At 45.5% G+C, this 18,401-nt stretch overlaps 1 protein-coding gene across 4 annotated transcripts in view; it reads right to left on the reverse strand.

Annotated features, from left to right (window-relative positions):
* LOC141084729 (laminin subunit beta-1-like) overlaps positions 1 to 18,401 on the reverse strand; it is a 69,772-nt gene that overhangs the window by 11,397 nt on the left and 39,974 nt on the right. For all 4 annotated transcript variants that reach the window (XM_073569602.1, XM_073569605.1, XM_073569604.1 and 1 more), the window contains exons 15-26: positions 16,998 to 17,150; positions 9,781 to 9,942; positions 9,289 to 9,410; positions 8,446 to 8,566; positions 5,516 to 5,708; positions 5,016 to 5,159; positions 3,781 to 4,012; positions 3,369 to 3,532; positions 2,596 to 2,820; positions 2,298 to 2,512; positions 960 to 1,056; positions 351 to 729 (exon numbers count right to left, since the gene is read on the reverse strand). In XM_073569602.1, coding sequence (XP_073425703.1) covers positions 351 to 729; positions 960 to 1,056; positions 2,298 to 2,512; positions 2,596 to 2,820; positions 3,369 to 3,532; positions 3,781 to 4,012; positions 5,016 to 5,159; positions 5,516 to 5,708; positions 8,446 to 8,566; positions 9,289 to 9,410; positions 9,781 to 9,942; positions 16,998 to 17,150 — 2,207 coding nt within the window. The remainder of the gene's footprint in view (positions 1 to 350; positions 730 to 959; positions 1,057 to 2,297; positions 2,513 to 2,595; positions 2,821 to 3,368; positions 3,533 to 3,780; positions 4,013 to 5,015; positions 5,160 to 5,515; positions 5,709 to 8,445; positions 8,567 to 9,288; positions 9,411 to 9,780; positions 9,943 to 16,997; positions 17,151 to 18,401) is intronic.

Genomic DNA, 18,401 nt, shown 5'->3' on the forward strand with positions numbered 1-18,401 from the left:
GGAGTTGTCAATCAGACTAGGTGGGCGGAGATTCAGCACCAGGGAGGAGGGACTCTGAGGAGTTGCCAATGAGACTAGGTGGATGGAGACTAGGTGGATGGAGATTACGGTTACATTTTCTTAAAGTATAATACCATGTTTATGACATAGATTTTCAGAGTAAGTCTGTCAGCCTCATCCAGTCTACGATACCTGTTTACTAATGTATACAGCTTCTACTGTAAAATCAGATCCGTTTAAGCTTGTACAGGTAATTAACCTAACCTAAAAAATGTTCCTCTCAGTGACAGCAAGCAGAAATCTTGAAAACGGTGAGGCATTGAATCATTATCTATATTAGTAAGTGGCACCTTATTTTGTTGACCAGTTTGTTCATCTGCTCCAGCATGCGCATCCCCTCCATGCCGCCATCTCCGATGATCTGTTTGACGATCCTCAGCTTGTCGTCCAGTTCTCGGATCAGGCTGTTGCTGATCTCCGGAGCTTCTCCACCCTCCTGTAGGTCAGACACCTTCTTCTGGATCGCACGGAGCTGGTTCTGGAGCCCGGCGATTATACTGTCCCATTGATAGAAGCACTGGTGACAGGCCGAGCACCTGGGGAAGTTATCCCGGAAGCCCCGGGCACATTGGTCGCACCGTCGCCCAGTGAACCCTTCTCGACATCGGCAGACGCCGGTCAGGTGGTCGCACTGCTGGATCTCAGAGCTGTAGGAGTCACAGTTACAAGCTATGGAGGAAAGAGAGAGAATCTGAGCATGTTGGGATGGTTGTCATTAGTCAGATTAGGGTTTAAAGGGTCATCCAGAAGGTGAGAGGGGCTAGTGACGCAGACCGATGGTGCATCGTGCATCTAGAATAGGACAGGCTGCCAATACCAGGCAAACAGCCGAGGAAGCGACAGTCTCTCACCTCCCGAGGTTTCGCTGGTTAATCCCCCCCCCCCGGCAGTTGTCATACCTTCACATCTGATCTGTGGATCTCCCCAGTAATTTTCTTGGCAGTGAGAGCAGATCCTTCCTCCAAACCCTGGCCGACAGTGACACTGCCCTGTGTACTGGAGGAGACAACGCAGTCAGAACATACATCTAGTAAATAAGGAAATAAATACCTTCAACATTTTTTTCGTCGATTCATTTCTTCAAAGGTAGCTAAACTTTTGAAAAATTTTTCTTTTTTTTTTTGGGGGGGGGGGGCTCTTTAATTCCCAACAGAATAATGGGGGGCCCCAATTTGGAGACCCCAACCAATCACTCATAAAGACAGCGTGAAGTCCACAGCTCAGGAGGCAAGAACACACGGAGCGGAGTACGGGTTCATCCGAAAGTCTGTTCAGACATCCTGAGCTGCACACGTCTCAGAGGTCTTTTGAGCGATTGCTGGGGCGTCTCAAGATCGGGACCCCACCAATCTGAAAGGCCAAGAAAAATGTATTTATATAAAAAAAAGTTTTCAAAAGTTTCACTACTCTTTAGTATATTTTATAGCACTTGAACAGGCCCAGTAGAGAGAGTCAGATCTCCTGCAGAGTGATTGATTTATATGATGATCTCCTGGGGTCCTGCAGTCACCACTAGGGGGAGCTGCCTGTCACTGATCGTATTCCTGGACGAGGCATAACTACAGGATGAGGATGGGACCATGGTGATCCCGCGCCCAGAGAGTTGTGAGTTGTGGTGAAGGACTGCTAGTCTGGATGGGCTCCGGTTATCACTGGTGACTCTCAAGGTTCAGTGCTGGCTCCTCGGTTATTCAGCTTATTAATGATATAGAAGATGGGATTAATAGGGTTATTTCTAGTTTTGCAAATGACATTATGCACTATAGTGCAGTCTATGGAGAATATTCAGAAATTACAGACTGACCTGGACACGCTGAGTGTTTGGGCATCAACGTGGCAGATGAGGTTTAATTTGTAGAAATGTAAAGTTATGATAATAACTTTATAATATGCAGACATCATATGTTCTAGGAGGAGTAAAACTAGGAGAGTCACTTGCAGAGAAGGATCTGGATGTACTTGTACTTCCCAGACTAAATAAAGGGTGCAAATGTCGTGACTGTATTGCGCCTCCTGTGTCGGGTCATGGACAATAGGTATCGGTGATAGGACCCCACTATTCGCGGTGGCAACAGGGCGAGAGAGGTGGGAACATTGCTACTGTATGAGATGAGAAAAGGTGACAGTGCTGTGTGCACAAATTACTATTGGAAGAAGTATTTATGGTGGTCTGGGCTGAATGGAGAAGAAAAGTAAATGGCTGATCAGAGAAGATGTCAGGTGCCATAGAGACTCACCACATTGCAGTCCTGTCTCAAGGAATGGCTGGGAACACAGGCACAAGACTCACAGCCCAAATCAGCTCCGAAGTTCCAGAAGTTATTTGCACATTGGTCGCAGTTCTTACCGACCACGTTTGCTCGGCAGGGGCAATGTCCGGTCACCCGGTCGCAGTAGCAGGTGTCTTTGGAGCAGTGAGACTGCAGCGTGCCCAGGTCATTGCACGTACAACCTGTAATGAAGGAAAACGTACAGTCCAGGTAATAATACGGCACAAGGGATACAGAACGTCTTCGCTGTCATCTGACTACATACGGCGGCAGTTGCGCAGGATGGCGCTCCCAAAGTAGCCGGCCTTGCACTCTCCGCAGTGATGTCCGTCCGTGTTGTACAGGCATTTCAGGCACATGCCCGTCCGGGAGTCACAGGCGTCTGGGTCGCTGGGGTCGATGTTGTTGTTGCACTGGCAGGGCCGGCACTCTCCTCCATCTTGGTCAGGATTCCCAAAGTATCCAGGGGAGCAGCGATCACACCGCGAACCTGATCGCCAAGATTCATACGGATATCATCAGGAGTTAGACCCGTGATCAAAAAGTCGTGTAGACCCCAACAAGTTACCAAGAAAACTGATGGAAATACGGCAGAGAAATTGTTTTTTTTAACCCCGACATACGTTGTGCATGTATAGCGCATGTCGGGTGTAGAGAAACGGATGCCGGCTGTGCCATACAGTCAGCTCCTACCTCCGACAGCCGCAACTGGAGCTGAATGTGGCTTCCTTCATTTTTTTTAACCATTTGTTTTTTCCCTGGACAACCCCTTTAAGAGGTTAATAAATATTATTGCGGATTGAAGGATAATGGAAGCCTCTGGCGCAGCGGAGAGGCCGGCACCAGTTATGTGATACATGGGAAGAGACATATCTGGATCTGATTTTTAGACTTAATCGACTTCTGTGTACAGGATGTAGATTTGTGGGGTCCGATTCACTATTTGGGGTGAATGTTCTTCCCCTGTGGGATCCGGATGGAGCTGCGTATGGGGAATCTGGCTCCTCTCTCAGCCCTTAGATTATTCACCCCTCTTACCTGTATAGCCAGGCGCACAGAGGCAAACGATGTGTCCGGACTCCCGGTCAGCGTAGCAAGAGCTGCCGTGGTAATTCTGAGTGCCAGGATACCCAGGACAAGGGCAGGGGCGACATTGTTGGCCAGATCCAAGAATCGGATCTCCGTAATAACCATCCAAACACCTGAAAGAAACGTCATTAAGCCCAAATTTCTGAATGTGATCTTATACCGTAAGTGTGTTTCTTCATTAGGAATTAATTTGTTCCACAGTTATAGCGTTATAGTCAGTGGTGGAGGGGGGCGCTGTTGCACTAGTTTCTATGGAAAGTGTTTACTTGAACGGTGGCGAAAGGTAGTACTGCAGTGGAAGGATTTGTGACGGTCATTGTTATAAATGGCGGTGAATACTGCCGATTAGCTCACGACTTACTTATCACAGTGCCGGCCACTTGTGAAATCCCTACATCCGATGCAGGTTCCAGTCTTCGAGTCACATTCTTCAGCGTGCCCGTTGCATTGGCAAGGCTTGCAATGAGGGAAGCCCCACTGACCGGGCAAGCACTGGTCACACTGTCGGCCCGCTACATTGCCGTGGCATGGGCATTGCCCCGTTATGGGGTCACAGAATCTAGATGTGGAGCCTTGAGGATGACAGTCGCATCCTGTGAAAAGAAATACACATGTAGCACAGTCCATGCCCGTTAGTGTATATAGAGGCCTCCCTTGCCTATACTGTATATACGCTACCGGACATGGACCCCATAGTAAAAGTCAAAATGGGCCCCCAATACCTAGACCATTGGGGCACTTCCCACCCACCTTGCTCACTATGCAAAGGAGATAGGAGAAGTCAGAACTGGGGCCCCCTCTCTCCAAGACCACCGCACATACCCAATTGTGCCCTCTCTTCAAGACCACCGCACATACCCAATTGTGCCCTCTCTTCAAGACCACCGCCCATACCCAATTGTGCCCTCTCTCCAAAACCACCGCACATACCCAATTGTGCCCTGTCTCCAAAACCACCGCACATACCCAATTGTGCCCTCTCTTCAAGACCACCGCCCATACCCAATTGTGCCCTCTCTCCAAAACCACCGCATACCCAATTATGCCCTCTCCAAAACCACCGCCCATACCCACTTGTGCCCTCTCTCCAAAACCACCGCCCATACCCAATTGTGCCCTCTCTCCAAGACCACCGTCCATACCCAATTGTGCCCTCTCCAAGACCACCACCCATACCCAATTGTGCCCTCTCTCCAAGACCACCGTCCATACCCAATTGTGCCCTCTCCAAGACCACCACCCATACCCAATTGTGCCCTCTCTCCAAGACCACCACCCATACCCAATTGTGCCCTCTCCAAGACCACCGTCCATACCCAATTGTGCCCTCTCTCCAAGACCACCGTCCATACCCAATTGTGCCCTCTCTCCAAGACCACCACCCATACCCAATTGTGCCCTCTCTCCAAGACCACCGCCCATACCCAATTATGCCCTCTCTCCAAGACCACCACCCATACCCAATTGTGCCCTCTCTCCAAGACCACCGCCCATAACCAATTGTGGTTGTAGTCGAGTGGAAGCATCTGATGTTTTTCGGGGTGTTTCTACATAGATTTTTGTGGTTTTGTACCCAATTGACAGATTTCCACTCACTGCTGCACCCGTAGGGGCCAAATCCATAGGTCCCGGGGGCGCACTGATCACAGCGCTGACCGATCACATTCGGCTTACACATACATTGCCCTCCTATCTTGTCACAGACGGCACTGAGGGAGCCTTGAAGGTTACAGAGACAGGCTGCAAAGAAAGAGAAAAGTAATACAATTAATAGTTTAGTGTAACCGAAACAGAAACAGCCGTGTAGGAGGTTTAAAACTGGGTGAGGAATAGATGAACTCTACAAAGGTGAGGATGTAGAAGACAGTTTCTTGATTTCTCAGATTTGTTCATTCACTTTGCATTTTGTTAACAAAAAAACAATATATGTATACGATCACATCCACAGGTGAACGTTTCCTTACAGGTGGCCTAATGCATTCTGGGATGAAGCCTTCATTAAAGGGCTTTTTAAAATTGATCATCATTTAATACTGAAACAAACTTTGCTTGTACAGTAAAGAATCCCGTCTCGCCCCTCTCCTCATATAACTCACGTAAAGCTCCGTCGTGGATGATGGCCGAGATGCTGCAGATCAATTTCACGCACATTTCCGCCAGGGTGGGCATTGTCGCCATCTTGAAGGACTCCAGACACCGGTAGTCTTCCATCTCCTCTCGGTGATGCACAGATATGGGGTCATTTCCATGGAAACCGGGCAGTTCCGAAAACTTTGGCAGTACGACGAGCTGTAGGACACATGGAAAACATTCTTTAATGTTTTTTTTTTAAATTAAAGAAATAAAGCTCTGAAAGCCACCATGATGGGAGTTGTAGTCTCACAAGAGCTGGAAAGCCACAAGTTGGAGCCCACATATAAATACTAAAAGGGGGAAGACTGCATTCTAGTACTCACCAGAAGGTGGCAGTGTTGTTCTGCATTAATATCATTCTATGACACTTTTTGGCTTCTTATTGGCTGTTTTTTTGGGGGTAGTGTTCCATTTATTTGCTTAGTAAAATAGACAAATACAGTATCTAGTTTTAGATCTATAAACAGGTACTTAATAATGCTAAGAACTGAATGCCCCTTTAAGGGAGACAGTTATGGGGAAGATGCATTTTGTGCTGTGCTGAAAGTAGTGAAGGTGAAAAGCAACTTGGCATCAACTGCGTGGGATCAACTTGATCACAGACCGTTTTATTAATCAGATTTGGGTTATACAGGAATTGAAAAACAGCGCCACACCTGTTTACAGGTTGTATCAGGTATTGCAGCTCAAAACCCTGGAAGTGAGCGGGGTCCAACTGCAATACCACACATAACCTGAGGCCAGATGTGGTGCTGCTTTTGCAAACATTTTGTCCCGAAATGGAAGCAATTGAGTTAGATTTGAGGTCAGACATTGGTGGATTGGGACCCTCGTGTAATGGTCAGACCCCCACCATTCAGACTTGATGGAGACTTAGAAGGTATTTAGTAACATCTGGTGGCACAGGGCCTTTACATATGGGAACTGGAACCGAATTTTAAAAAATAAAATCAAATTTTTGTAAAAAATCTGTAAAAACCGTGTGCGTCACGGAGGCTGGACCATAAATGTGATCCTTTTAGTGGCTGGTCCTGGGGCCGGGCGGCCATCGCTCAATCATCGTGGGAAACCTCTTTTTCTCTCTCTAGTTTCTCCGGGCGGAAGGAATGATATTGTTTTTGCTTTCCTTTGATGGAGCAGACACCAGTGAGTGCAGCTCAGGCGTGCTCGCACGGAAGGTGGCGGCGGATAGCGCCTGTTGTCACAGACACTACACTCTAGTCACATCCAGAGCTGCATTCATATCCCGTGGTTGCCCATGTTATAGCCTTACCAGCGGAACTGTATCTTTGTAGATTTTGCCGCGTCTTCAGAGCGAATCTTTGGCGATTTTGCAGCAAAGTCCCCGTTATGGGCAGATTGCATGGAATCCACATAGCAAATCGGCAGCGTCTAAACTCACCTTTGGGGAAGGTTTTTTTTCCTTAAATGCATTTATTTTAGGTTAAAAAAAGAAACAATTTTGCAATGGGGATTTAGCAAAAATATTTTGCTTTAATAGGCTCTTTGGCTGCACATGCAACTGACGTTGACAAAGTGCTGCGGAGTATGTCGGCGCTATAGAAATAGCACATCATTAATCAGCCAAGATGAACTCAGAAAATGATAGCTAAAAAAGTTACAAACACTTGGTCAGACCTTTGGAAGAAGCTCTCTGATAGGTTCTCAGTTAACTCATTCCGCAGCCAGCAAAAGTGAAAGCAGCACAGAGGCTCTAGAAGGCTATGTGCAAATTGTGTTAAAGAAATCCAATTGCAAAAATGTGTTTTGGTTTTTTTTTTCCTAAGGTAAATGTATTTAATTAAAAAATAAAAAAAAAGTTGACAATTCCATCCGGACATACGACGTACTGAGAGCTGAGCGTACTCTGTATAAGACAAGTGCCGGCTGTGTCATACAGGGGGGGCACCTGCCTCTAACAACAGAGACTGGAGCGCCCTCCGATCACTACTGTTTAAACATTTAAATGCCGCTATCCATCTCTGACAGCGGCATTTAAATGGCGCGATTAACTGGCACATTAATTACAGCGCCCACCCATTGCCATTTATTGCCACCATCTTGGTACTCCCATGAAGCCTAGCCGTAGATCATCATTTCTCGTATATACCCCAATATTGTAGAATATAGTGCCAGCGATCAAACAATTGCAGGTTTAAGATACCTGCGGGTGCTAAAAATATGAAACAAAAATAAGAAAAAAAAGTTTTTAAAAACCTGAAAGTTTTCTGGCGCCCCCCCTCCCTTTGTTCCAGTTTAAAAATAAGGAAATAAAATAGTGAATGAAAAAAAAAAATATTTGGCATCGCCGCCACCTCCATTGAATTAACTCTTATCGTTAATGTGGTGATAGGAAGAAAATAATTTTTTTTAATTCAAAAAATACATTTTTTTTAATCACTAAGATCTAAAAAAAAAAAAATACGTTTGGTATCGCCACAATTGTACCGGCCATAACTATACCATGTACGTCATAGAAACAAAGACCAATGGTGAAATTTGCGTTTTTTTGTTTTTTTTTCATCAATTGGAATTTTTTTTTATTTTTTTTTTTAAGTAATGGCCCATTGAAGAAGGGGAAAAAAACGGAAACGCAAAACTGAAAAAATAGCCCAATACTGAAGGGGTTAAAGGGTTTTTTTAATCATCAAATGAACCCCTATTACGGGAGGAGAGGGCGCTCCATTTAGGATCCACCGGTATAGGCCACCACGATGGTCAGTCGCTAGGTACGAGTGCCCCCTGCTATGGCGGACTCTTCCTCAGGGAGGCCTAGGTGTGGGGGCCCCTTTACAAATCGGAGGTTGCCGACTCGGGACCACCCCTAACAGGACATGTGGACATTATGGTGGTCCCAGACTGGACTTCATCCCCGTATAGAGTGTAAAATTACCGAGTCCATGAGGATGAAGTTGCCGGGATGACGGTTCGCCGCTTCGAACCGCTGGAGTCGGATGGTTACATCGTACCGGTTGTTTGGCTCAAAGCAGAAGGGTTTGGGTAGAACGATATACCTAGGTACAGAGAAGAAATGATAAATCACTCTGATAAAGGAATAGAAACAAGATGGTTTCCATTTACTGACAGCAAGCGGAGATCTTAACATGGTGAAGAACCATAGCAATGTGTTTCCATAGCAACCAATCGCAGCTTTCATTTCTGAAGAGTGGAATATGAAATGAAAGCTGCGCCGTGATTGGCTGCTATGGACAAACAGGGCCGCTCAATATATCTTATATTAGAGCCATGCATAGCTTTAGTAAACATTGCCCACAGCAACCAATCAGAGAGCAGCTTTCATTCCTCAAGCTCAGAACATGAAATGAAAGCTGTGCCGTGATTGGTTAGTATGGACAAACATGGACGTTCAATTAATCTCTTATATTAGAGTGGTGCATAGCTTTCCTATAAAAGGTTTATTTCTCCAGATAACTCCTCCCCGTGGACTCCTCAGGACAGGGTGCTCTAAGGTGTTCTTCTATGTTACTGTGAAATCGATGCTGGGCCCATAACTGCACCCGACCTCGTGTGTTACGCCAATTGTTGGCAATTTATGGATGATTTAGTCCCACCCCCAAATGCTCCAATAACTTCAGGATCAGAGTCATTTGTGGGTGTGGCTTCTGAAAACTCCACCCCTTTCAAAAAAAAAAAAAAAAGTTAGGACCGTTCCATTAAATCCAGGACTGTCGACAAAACTTTCTAGAAATAACTTTATATTTGGATCGTTGCTTACCTTTCAGAATGGGGTAATTTTTCCTTGTACGTTTGTTCAAAAGGCAGCACGTTTCCGCAGCGCGGGCTCATGGGTAGCAGCTGTGATGTCACGCTGATAACGGCTTCCCAATCTTCGGCCGTCTTCAGATAAAAAAACAAAACATATATATACACATGTCCTTCGATCAGAGCTTGGATCAATGACTCCAGCTTATCTACACTGACTACAGGAGCCAACGGTGGTCTAAGACCCAGCGCGTGCTTTACACTGCAGCTCTGCTTTCTCAGATTAATTCATTTGACCACATTGATGAACCGTTCTGATCTGATTTGCATTGTCCTGTCCATCCCTCACCCATAGGGGGCAGAAGAGATATTCACATGACGCCCCTGTAGAATGGGCTTGAAAAGTGACAACAACCGTATTTTGGCCACAGGAGCGTGCTTCATGCAGTTGTCACTTCCCTTCCCCCACTCCGGGCGGCTCATACAAAGTGCATGACCCAAATACCTCCGGCTCGTATCGGATCATGATGTCGTAGTCCATCGGGTACGGGATGTTGTCGACGTGAAACGAGAGTCCGGCTCCATCTCTGACTCTGGCAAACCCCGGCCCCGTCCAGGTGATCATGTGATCTGGCGAGTGTTCACGGCGGATTATCTCTTTGTCTGGCTGCAGGCGACATAAATGGGAGATGGATTTCATCAGAGTGGAGATGATGGCAGCGCCCCCCGACACGAGCTCAGAACTGTCTGATGTTCTGTGTGCACAAGACACCCAGGATTTACAGGCAATTACACCGGGGCGTTGGCTGCACACCTGGATGCCGGAGGTTTCACGCTGCATCTCACGGAGGAATCGCCATCAAGAGGCAGCTACAGAGAGCTGAGCAACATGTGCTGTATGTACACAGTGACTGCACCAGCAGAATAGTGAGTGCAGCTCTGGGGTATAATACAGGATGTAACTCAGGATCAGTAATGTAATGTATGTACACAGTGCCTGCACCAGCAGAATAGTGAGTGCAGCTCTGGGGTATAATACAGGAGGTAACTCAGGATCAGTAATGTAATGTATGTACACAGTGACTGCACCAGCAGAATAGTGAGAGCAGATCTGGGGTATAATACAGGATGTAACTCAGGATCAGTAATGTAATGTATGTACACAGTGACTGCACCAGCAGAATAGTGAGTGCAGCTCTGGGGTATAATACAGGAGGTAACTCAGGATCAGTAATGTAATGTATGTACACAGTGACTGCACCAGCAGAATAGTGAGTGCAGCTCTGGGGTATAATACAGGATGTAACTCAGGATCAGTAATGTAATGTATGTACACAGTGACTGCACCAGCAGAATAGTGAGTGCAGCTCTGGGGTATAATACAGGAGGTAACTCAGGATCAGTAATGTAATGTATGTACACAGTGACTGCACCAGCAGAATAGTGAGAGCAGATCTGGGGTATAATACAGGAGGTAACTCAGGATCAGTAATGTAATGTATGTACACAGTGACTGCACCAGCAGAATAGTGAGTGCAGCTCTGGAGAATAATACAGGATGTAACTCAGGATCAGTAATGTAATGTATGTACACAGTGACTGCACCAGCAGAATAGTGAGTGCAGCTCTGGAGTATAATACAGGATGTAACTCAGGATCAGTAATGTAATGTATGTACACAGTGACTGCACCAGCAGAATAGTGAGTGCAGCTCTGGGGTATAATACAGGATGTAACTACGGATCAGTAATGTAATGTATGTACACAGTGACTGCACCAGCAGAATAGTGAGTGCAGCTCTGGAGAATAATACAGGATGTAACTCAGGATCAGTAATGTAATGTATGTACACAGTGACTGCACCAGCAGAATAGTGAGTGCAGCTCTGGAGTATAATACAGGATGTAACTCAGGATCAGTAATGTAATGTATGTACACAGTGACTGCACCAGCAGAATAGTGAGTGCAGCTCTGGGGTATAATACAGGATGTAACTACGGATCAGTAATGTATGTACACAGTGACTGCACCAGCAGAATAGTGAGTGCAGCTCTGGAGAATAATACAGGATGTAACTCAGGATCAGTAATGTAATGTATGTACACAGTGACTGCACCAGCAGAATAGTGAGTGCAGCTCTGGAGTATAATACAGGATGTAACTCAGGATCAGTAATGTAATGTATGTACACAGTGACTGCACCAGCAGAATAGTGAGTGCAGCTCTGGGGTATAATACAGGATGTAACTACGGATCAGTAATGTAATGTATGTACACAGTGACTGCACCAGCAGAATACTGAGTGCAGCTCTGGGGTATAATACAGGATGTAACTACGGATCAGTAATGTAATGTATGTACACAGTGACTGCACCAGCAGAATAGTGAGTGCAGCTCTGGGGTATAATACAGGATGTAACTCAGGATCAGTAATGTATGTACACAGTGACTGCACCAGCAGAATAGTGAGTGCAGCTCTGGGGTATAATACAAGATGTAACTCAGGATCAGTAATGTAATGTATGTACACAGTGACTGCCCCAGCAGAATAGTGAGTGCAGCTCTGGGGTATAATACAGGATGTCACTCAGGATCAGTAATGTAATGTATGTACACAGTGACTGCACCAGCAGAATAGTGAGTGCAGCTCTGGAGTATAATACAGGATGTAACTCAGGATCAGTAATGTATGTACACAGTGACTGCACCAGCAGAATAGCGAGTGCAGCTCTGGAGTATAATACAGGATGTAACTCAGGATCAGTAATGTAATGTATGTACACAGTGACTGCACCAGCAGAATAGTGAGTGCAGCTCTGGAGTATAAGACAGGATGTAACTCAGGATCAATAATGTAATGTATGTACACAGTGACTGCACCAGCAGAATAGTGAGTGCAGCTCTGGAGTATAATACAGGATGTAACTCAGGATCAGTAATGTAATGTATGTACACAGTGACTGCACCAGCAGAATAGTGAGTGCAGCTCTGGGGTATAATACAGGATGTAACTCAGGATCAGTAATGTAATGTGTGTACACAGTGACTGCACCAGCAGAATAGTGAGTGCAGCTCTGGAGTATAACACAGGATGTAACTCAGGATCAGTAATGTAATGTATGTACACAGTGACTGCACCAGCAGAATAGTGAGTGCAGCTCTGGGGTATAATACAGGATGTAACTCAGGATCAGTAATGTATGTACACAGTGACTGCACCAGCAGAATAGTGAGTGCAGCTCTGGGGTATAATACAGGATGTAACTACGGATCAGTAATGTATGTACACAGTGACTGCACCAGCAGAATACTGAGTGCAGCTCTGGGGTATAATACAGGATGTAACTACGGATCAGTAATGTAATGTATGTACACAGTGACTGCACCAGCAGAATAGTGAGTGCAGCTCTGGAGTATAACACAGGATGTAACTCAGGATCAGTAATGTATGTACACAGTGACTGCACCAGCAGAATAGTGAGTGCAGCTCTGGGGTATAATACAGGATGTAACTCAGGATCAGTAATGTAATGTATGTACACAGTGACTGCCCCAGCAGAATAGTGAGTGCAGCTCTGGAGTATAATACAGGATGTAACGCAGGATCAGTAATGTAATGTATGTACACAGTGACTGCACCAGAAGAATAGTGAGTGCAGCTCTGGAGTATAATACAGGATGTAACTCAGGATCAGTAATGTATGTACACAGTGACTGCACCAGCAGAATAGTGAGTGCAGCTCTGGGGTATAATAAAGGATGTAACTCAGGATCAGTAATGTAATGTATGTACACAGTGACTGCACCAGCAGAATAGTGAATGCAGCTCTGGAGTATAACACAGGATGTAACTCAAGATCAGTAATGTATGTACACAGTGACTGCACCAGCAGAATAGTGAGTGCAGCTCTGGGGTATAATACAGGATGTAATTCAGGATCAGTAATGTATGTACACAGTGACTGCACCAGCAGAATAGCGAGTGCAGCTCTGGAGTATAACACAGGATGTAACTAAGGATCAGTAATGTAATGTATGTACACAGTGACTGCACCAGCAGAATAGCGAGTGCAGCTCTGGAGTGTAATACAGGAGGTAACTCAGGATCAGTAATGTAATGTAATGTATGTACACAGTGACTGCACCAGCAGAATAGTGAGTGCAGCTCTGGGGTATAATACAGGATGTAACTCAGGATCAGTAATGTAATGTATGTACACAGTGACTGCACCAGCAGAATAGTGAGTGCAGCTCTGGGGTATAATACAGGATGTAACTCAGGATCAGTAATGTAATGTATGTACACAGTGACTGCACCAACAGAATAGTGAGTGCAGCTCTGGAGTACAATACAGAATGTATCTCAGGATCAGTAATGTAATGTATGTACACAGTGACTGCACCAGTAGGATAGTGAGTGCAGCTCTAGGGTATTATACAGGATGTAACTCCGGATCAGTAATGTATGTACACAGTGACTGCACCAGCAGAATAGTGAGTGCAGCTCTGGAGTATAATACAGGATGTAACTCAGGATCAGTAATGTAATGTATGTACACAGTGACTGCACCAGCAGAATAGTGAGTGCAGCTCTGGGGTATAATACAGGATGTAACTCCGGATCAGTAATGTAATGTATGTACACAATGACTGCGCCAGCAGAATAGTGAGTGCTGCTCTGGGGTAATAATACAGGATGTAACTACGGATCAGTAATGTAATGTATGTACACAGTGACTGCACCAGCAGAATAGTGAGTGCAGCTCTGGAGTATAACACAGGATGTAACTCAAGATCAGTAATGTATGTACACAGTGACTGCACCAGCAGAATAGTGAGTGCAGCTCTGGGGTATAATACAGGATGTAATTCAGGATCAGTAATGTATGTACACAGTGACTGCACCAGCAGAATAGCGAGTGCAGCTCTGGAGTATAACACAGGATGTAACTAAGGATCAGTAATGTAATGTATGTACACAGTGACTGCACCAGCAGAATAGCGAGTGCAGCTCTGGAGTGTAATACAGGAGGTAACTCAGGATCAGTAATGTAATGTATGTACACAGTGACTGCACCAGCAGAATAGTGAGTACAGCTCTGGGGTATAATACAGGATGTAACTCAGGATCAGTAATGTAATGTATGTACACAGTGACTGCACCAGCAGAATAGTGAGTGCAGCTCTGGGGTATAATACAGAATGTATCTCAGGATCAGTAATGTAATGTATGTACACAGTGACTGCACCAGTAGGATAGTGAGTGCAGCTCTGGGGTATAATACAGGATGTAACTCCGGATCAGTAATGGATGTACACAGTGACTGCACCAGCAGAATAGTGAGTGCAGCTCTGGAGTATAATACAGGATGTAACTCAGGATCAGTAATGTAATGTATGTACACAGTGACTGCACCAGCAGAATAGTGAGTGCAGCTCTGGGGTATAATACAGGATGTAACTCAGGATCAGTAATGTAATGTGTGTACACAGTGACTGCACCAGCAGAATAGTGAGTGCAGCTCTGGAGTATAACACAGGATGTAACTCAGGATCAGTAATGTAATGTATGTACACAGTGACTGCACCAGCAGAATAGTGAGTGCAGCTCTGGGGTATAATACAGGATGTAACTCAGGATCAGTAATGTATGTACACAGTGACTGCACCAGCAGAATAGTGAGTGCAGCTCTGGGGTATAATACAGGATGTAACTACGGATCAGTAATGTAATGTATGTACACAGTGACTGCACCAGCAGAATACTGAGTGCAGCTCTGGGGTATAATACAGGATGTAACTACGGATCAGTAATGTAATGTATGTACACAGTGACTGCACCAGCAGAATAGTGAGTGCAGCTCTGGAGTATAACACAGGATGTAACTCAGGATCAGTAATGTATGTACACAGTGACTGCACCAGCAGAATAGTGAGTGCAGCTCTGGGGTATAATACAGGATGTAATTCAGGATCAGTAATGTAATGTATGTACACAGTGACTGCACCAGCAGAATAGCGAGTGCAGCTCTGGAGTATAACACAGGATGTAACTAAGGATCAGTAATGTAATGTATGTACACAGTGACTGCACCAGCAGAATAGCGAGTGCAGCTCTGGAGTGTAATACAGGAGGTAACTCAGGATCAGTAATGTAATGTAATGTATGTACACAGTGACTGCACCAGCAGAATAGTGAGTACAGCTCTGGGGTATAATACAAGATGTAACTCCGGATCAGTAATGTAATGTATGTACACAGTGACTGCACCAGCAGAATAGTGAGTGCAGCTCTGGGGTATAATACAGGATGTAACTCAGGATCAGTAATGTAATGTATGTACACAGTGACTGCACCAACAGAATAGTGAGTGCAGCTCTGGAGTACAATACAGAATGTATCTCAGGATCAGTAATGTAATGTATGTACACAGTGACTGCACCAGTAGGATAGTGAGTGCAGCTCTAGGGTATTATACAGGATGTAACTCCGGATCAGTAATGTATGTACACAGTGACTGCACTAGCAGAATAGTGAGTGCAGCTCTGGAGTATAAAATACAGGATGTAACTCAGGATCAGTAATGTAATGTATGTACACAATGACTGCGCCAGCAGAATAGTGAGTGCTGCTCTGGGGTAATAATACAGGATGTAACTACGGATCAGTAATGTAATGTATGTACATAGTGACTGCACCAGCAGAATAGTGAGTGCAGCTCTGGAGTATAACACAGGATGTAACTCAAGATCAGTAATGTATGTACACAGTGACTGCACCAGCAGAATAGTGAGTGCAGCTCTGGGGTATAATACAGGATGTAATTCAGGATCAGTAATGTAATGTATGTACACAGTGACTGCACCAGCAGAATAGCGAGTGCAGCTCTGGAGTATAACACAGGATGTAACTAAGGATCAGTAATGTAATGTATGTACACAGTGACTGCACCAGCAGAATAGCGAGTGCAGCTCTGGAGTGTAATACAGGAGGTAACTCAGGATCAGTAATGTAATTTATGTACACAGTGACTGCACCAGCAGAATAGTGAGTACAGCTCTGGGGTATAATACAGGATGTAACTCAGGATCAGTAATGTAATGTATGTACACAGTGACTGCACCAGCAGAATAGTGAGTGCAGCTCTGGGGTATAATACAGAATGTATCTCAGGATCAGTAATGTAATGTATGTACACAGTGACTGCACCAGTAGGATAGTGAGTGCAGCTCTGGGGTATAATACAGGATGTAACTCCGGATCAGTAATGGATGTACACAGTGACTGCACCAGCAGAATAGTGAGTGCAGCTCTGGAGTATAATACAGGATGTAACTCAGGATCAGTAATGTAATTTATGTACACAGTGACTGCAGCAGCAGAATAGTGAGTGCAGCTCTGGAGTATAATACAGGAGGTAACTCAGGATCAGTACAGCTGATTATGATTTATGCATCTTATGGTGAACGAAGGCTAAAATGTTGCATAATTCATGGATAACAGTAACCAAATCTGAACATGGATTTAGGGGACAGAATTATATTTTGCCTGATGGATATTAGAGGGCCGCTCCAGGTTCACTGTGCTACGCCTGGTGCAGAGACAGAGGCGCCTCCCCGTGTCAGACGTCGCCCCTCAGGCCTTGCACTAGGTATAAGACAGTGTGGTTTCCGGGGTTGTAAGGTGGGCACCATCATATTTTAGGATGTACATAGAGGTACCTTCTGCTGTAGCTGGCGAGCTCTGCGGTGGGACGACCTCTGCTGCAGGACACGGATCGTCCTCCGATGGCGACGCAGTCTCACTTTCTTTCCATTCTGAATACCATTGAAGTATTCCACACAGTCTGTTGGAGCTTCTGGTTTGAGTTCACCCTAAAAGACATAAAAGTGATGAAATGTGTCTGTATGGAGCCATAATACCCATTTATCTCCAGGAACCACAGGCAAGAGCCCCTGCCTGACCGAGGCTGTGTCAGGTACTGCAGTAGGTATATGAATGGAGATGCAACACCAGACACGGCATTTGGGGGTACTATTTGTGGGAAAGAAAAAAAACACTTTTATTCTTATCTTGATCCGACCTTTTACATTTTCTCCAGAACCGCCCCATTCAGTACCAGAAGGTCTTTTGACCTAAACATGTTGTTTCGGTGCATTTACTTTTTCACACGCTGGAACTGAAACCCCCGGCTAAAACAAACAGGCTCAATGCTTGCACGAACCAGACATGTGCCCAGACAAAACCCGGGATCAGATGAAACTTGGAGGATTAGTGCACAGCCGGCGCGGAGACATCAAAATGTAAGTCGTGGCAAATGTGCAGGTGTCCAAAATATATACAAAAGTATGTGCCCCCCTCCACAACCCCCTCCAGGAACTTTTCTGACCTCCCGTTCTACATCCATAGACATTAAGGTGTAGTCAGCCCCTCTGCAGATACAGTATAAGAACTCTCGCTCTTTTGGGAAGGATTCCTACAAGATTTTGGAGGGGTCTGTGGGAATTTCTGAGGTCAGATCCTGATATTGGGAGAGGCTGGGCTCACAATTTCCCTTACTGGTGTTGGATCAGGCTCAGGTCCGCCATGTGCTCCCGCTTCATATCTGTATGGACCTTGTGGAGAAAAGAAAAGGGTCTTCCCCAAACTGTTCCCACAAAGCTGGAGGCTACAATTGTCCACAATTTCTTGTGATGAAGATTAAGATTTCCTTTTACTGAAACGAAGGGCCCAAGGCTGACCCCTGATAACAACCCATAGCATTACCCTCCTCCACCATCTGTACAGAGGGCACAATGCAGTCGGGGGGTAACGTGCTGGCATTCACCAAACCCTGACTCCTCCAGCGATCCATAACTGCACAGAACGTGTCTCCACTAGAGTCCAAGGTGGCGGCATTACACCACTCCATCTGACGCTCGGCATTGTGCTTGGTGATGCACGGCTGTGTGCAGCTGCTTGGCTACGAAACTCTGGGTGGGGGCGCAGTGTTTGTGCTCCAGAGGAGGTCACTGGATGTTATACACTGGTAGCAATTGGGCCGAATGAGAATCCCAAATTCAATGATGAGGACGCATGTCCAGTGCTTTTCTCCCTATAATGTAGATATGAGAGCTGCATCTTCT

Source organism: Dendrobates tinctorius, unplaced genomic scaffold, assembly GCF_039654945.1.
Source record: "Dendrobates tinctorius isolate UK_male_01 unplaced genomic scaffold, ASM3965494v1 ptg000027l, whole genome shotgun sequence".
Taxonomy (NCBI): Eukaryota; Metazoa; Chordata; class Amphibia; order Anura; family Dendrobatidae; genus Dendrobates; species Dendrobates tinctorius.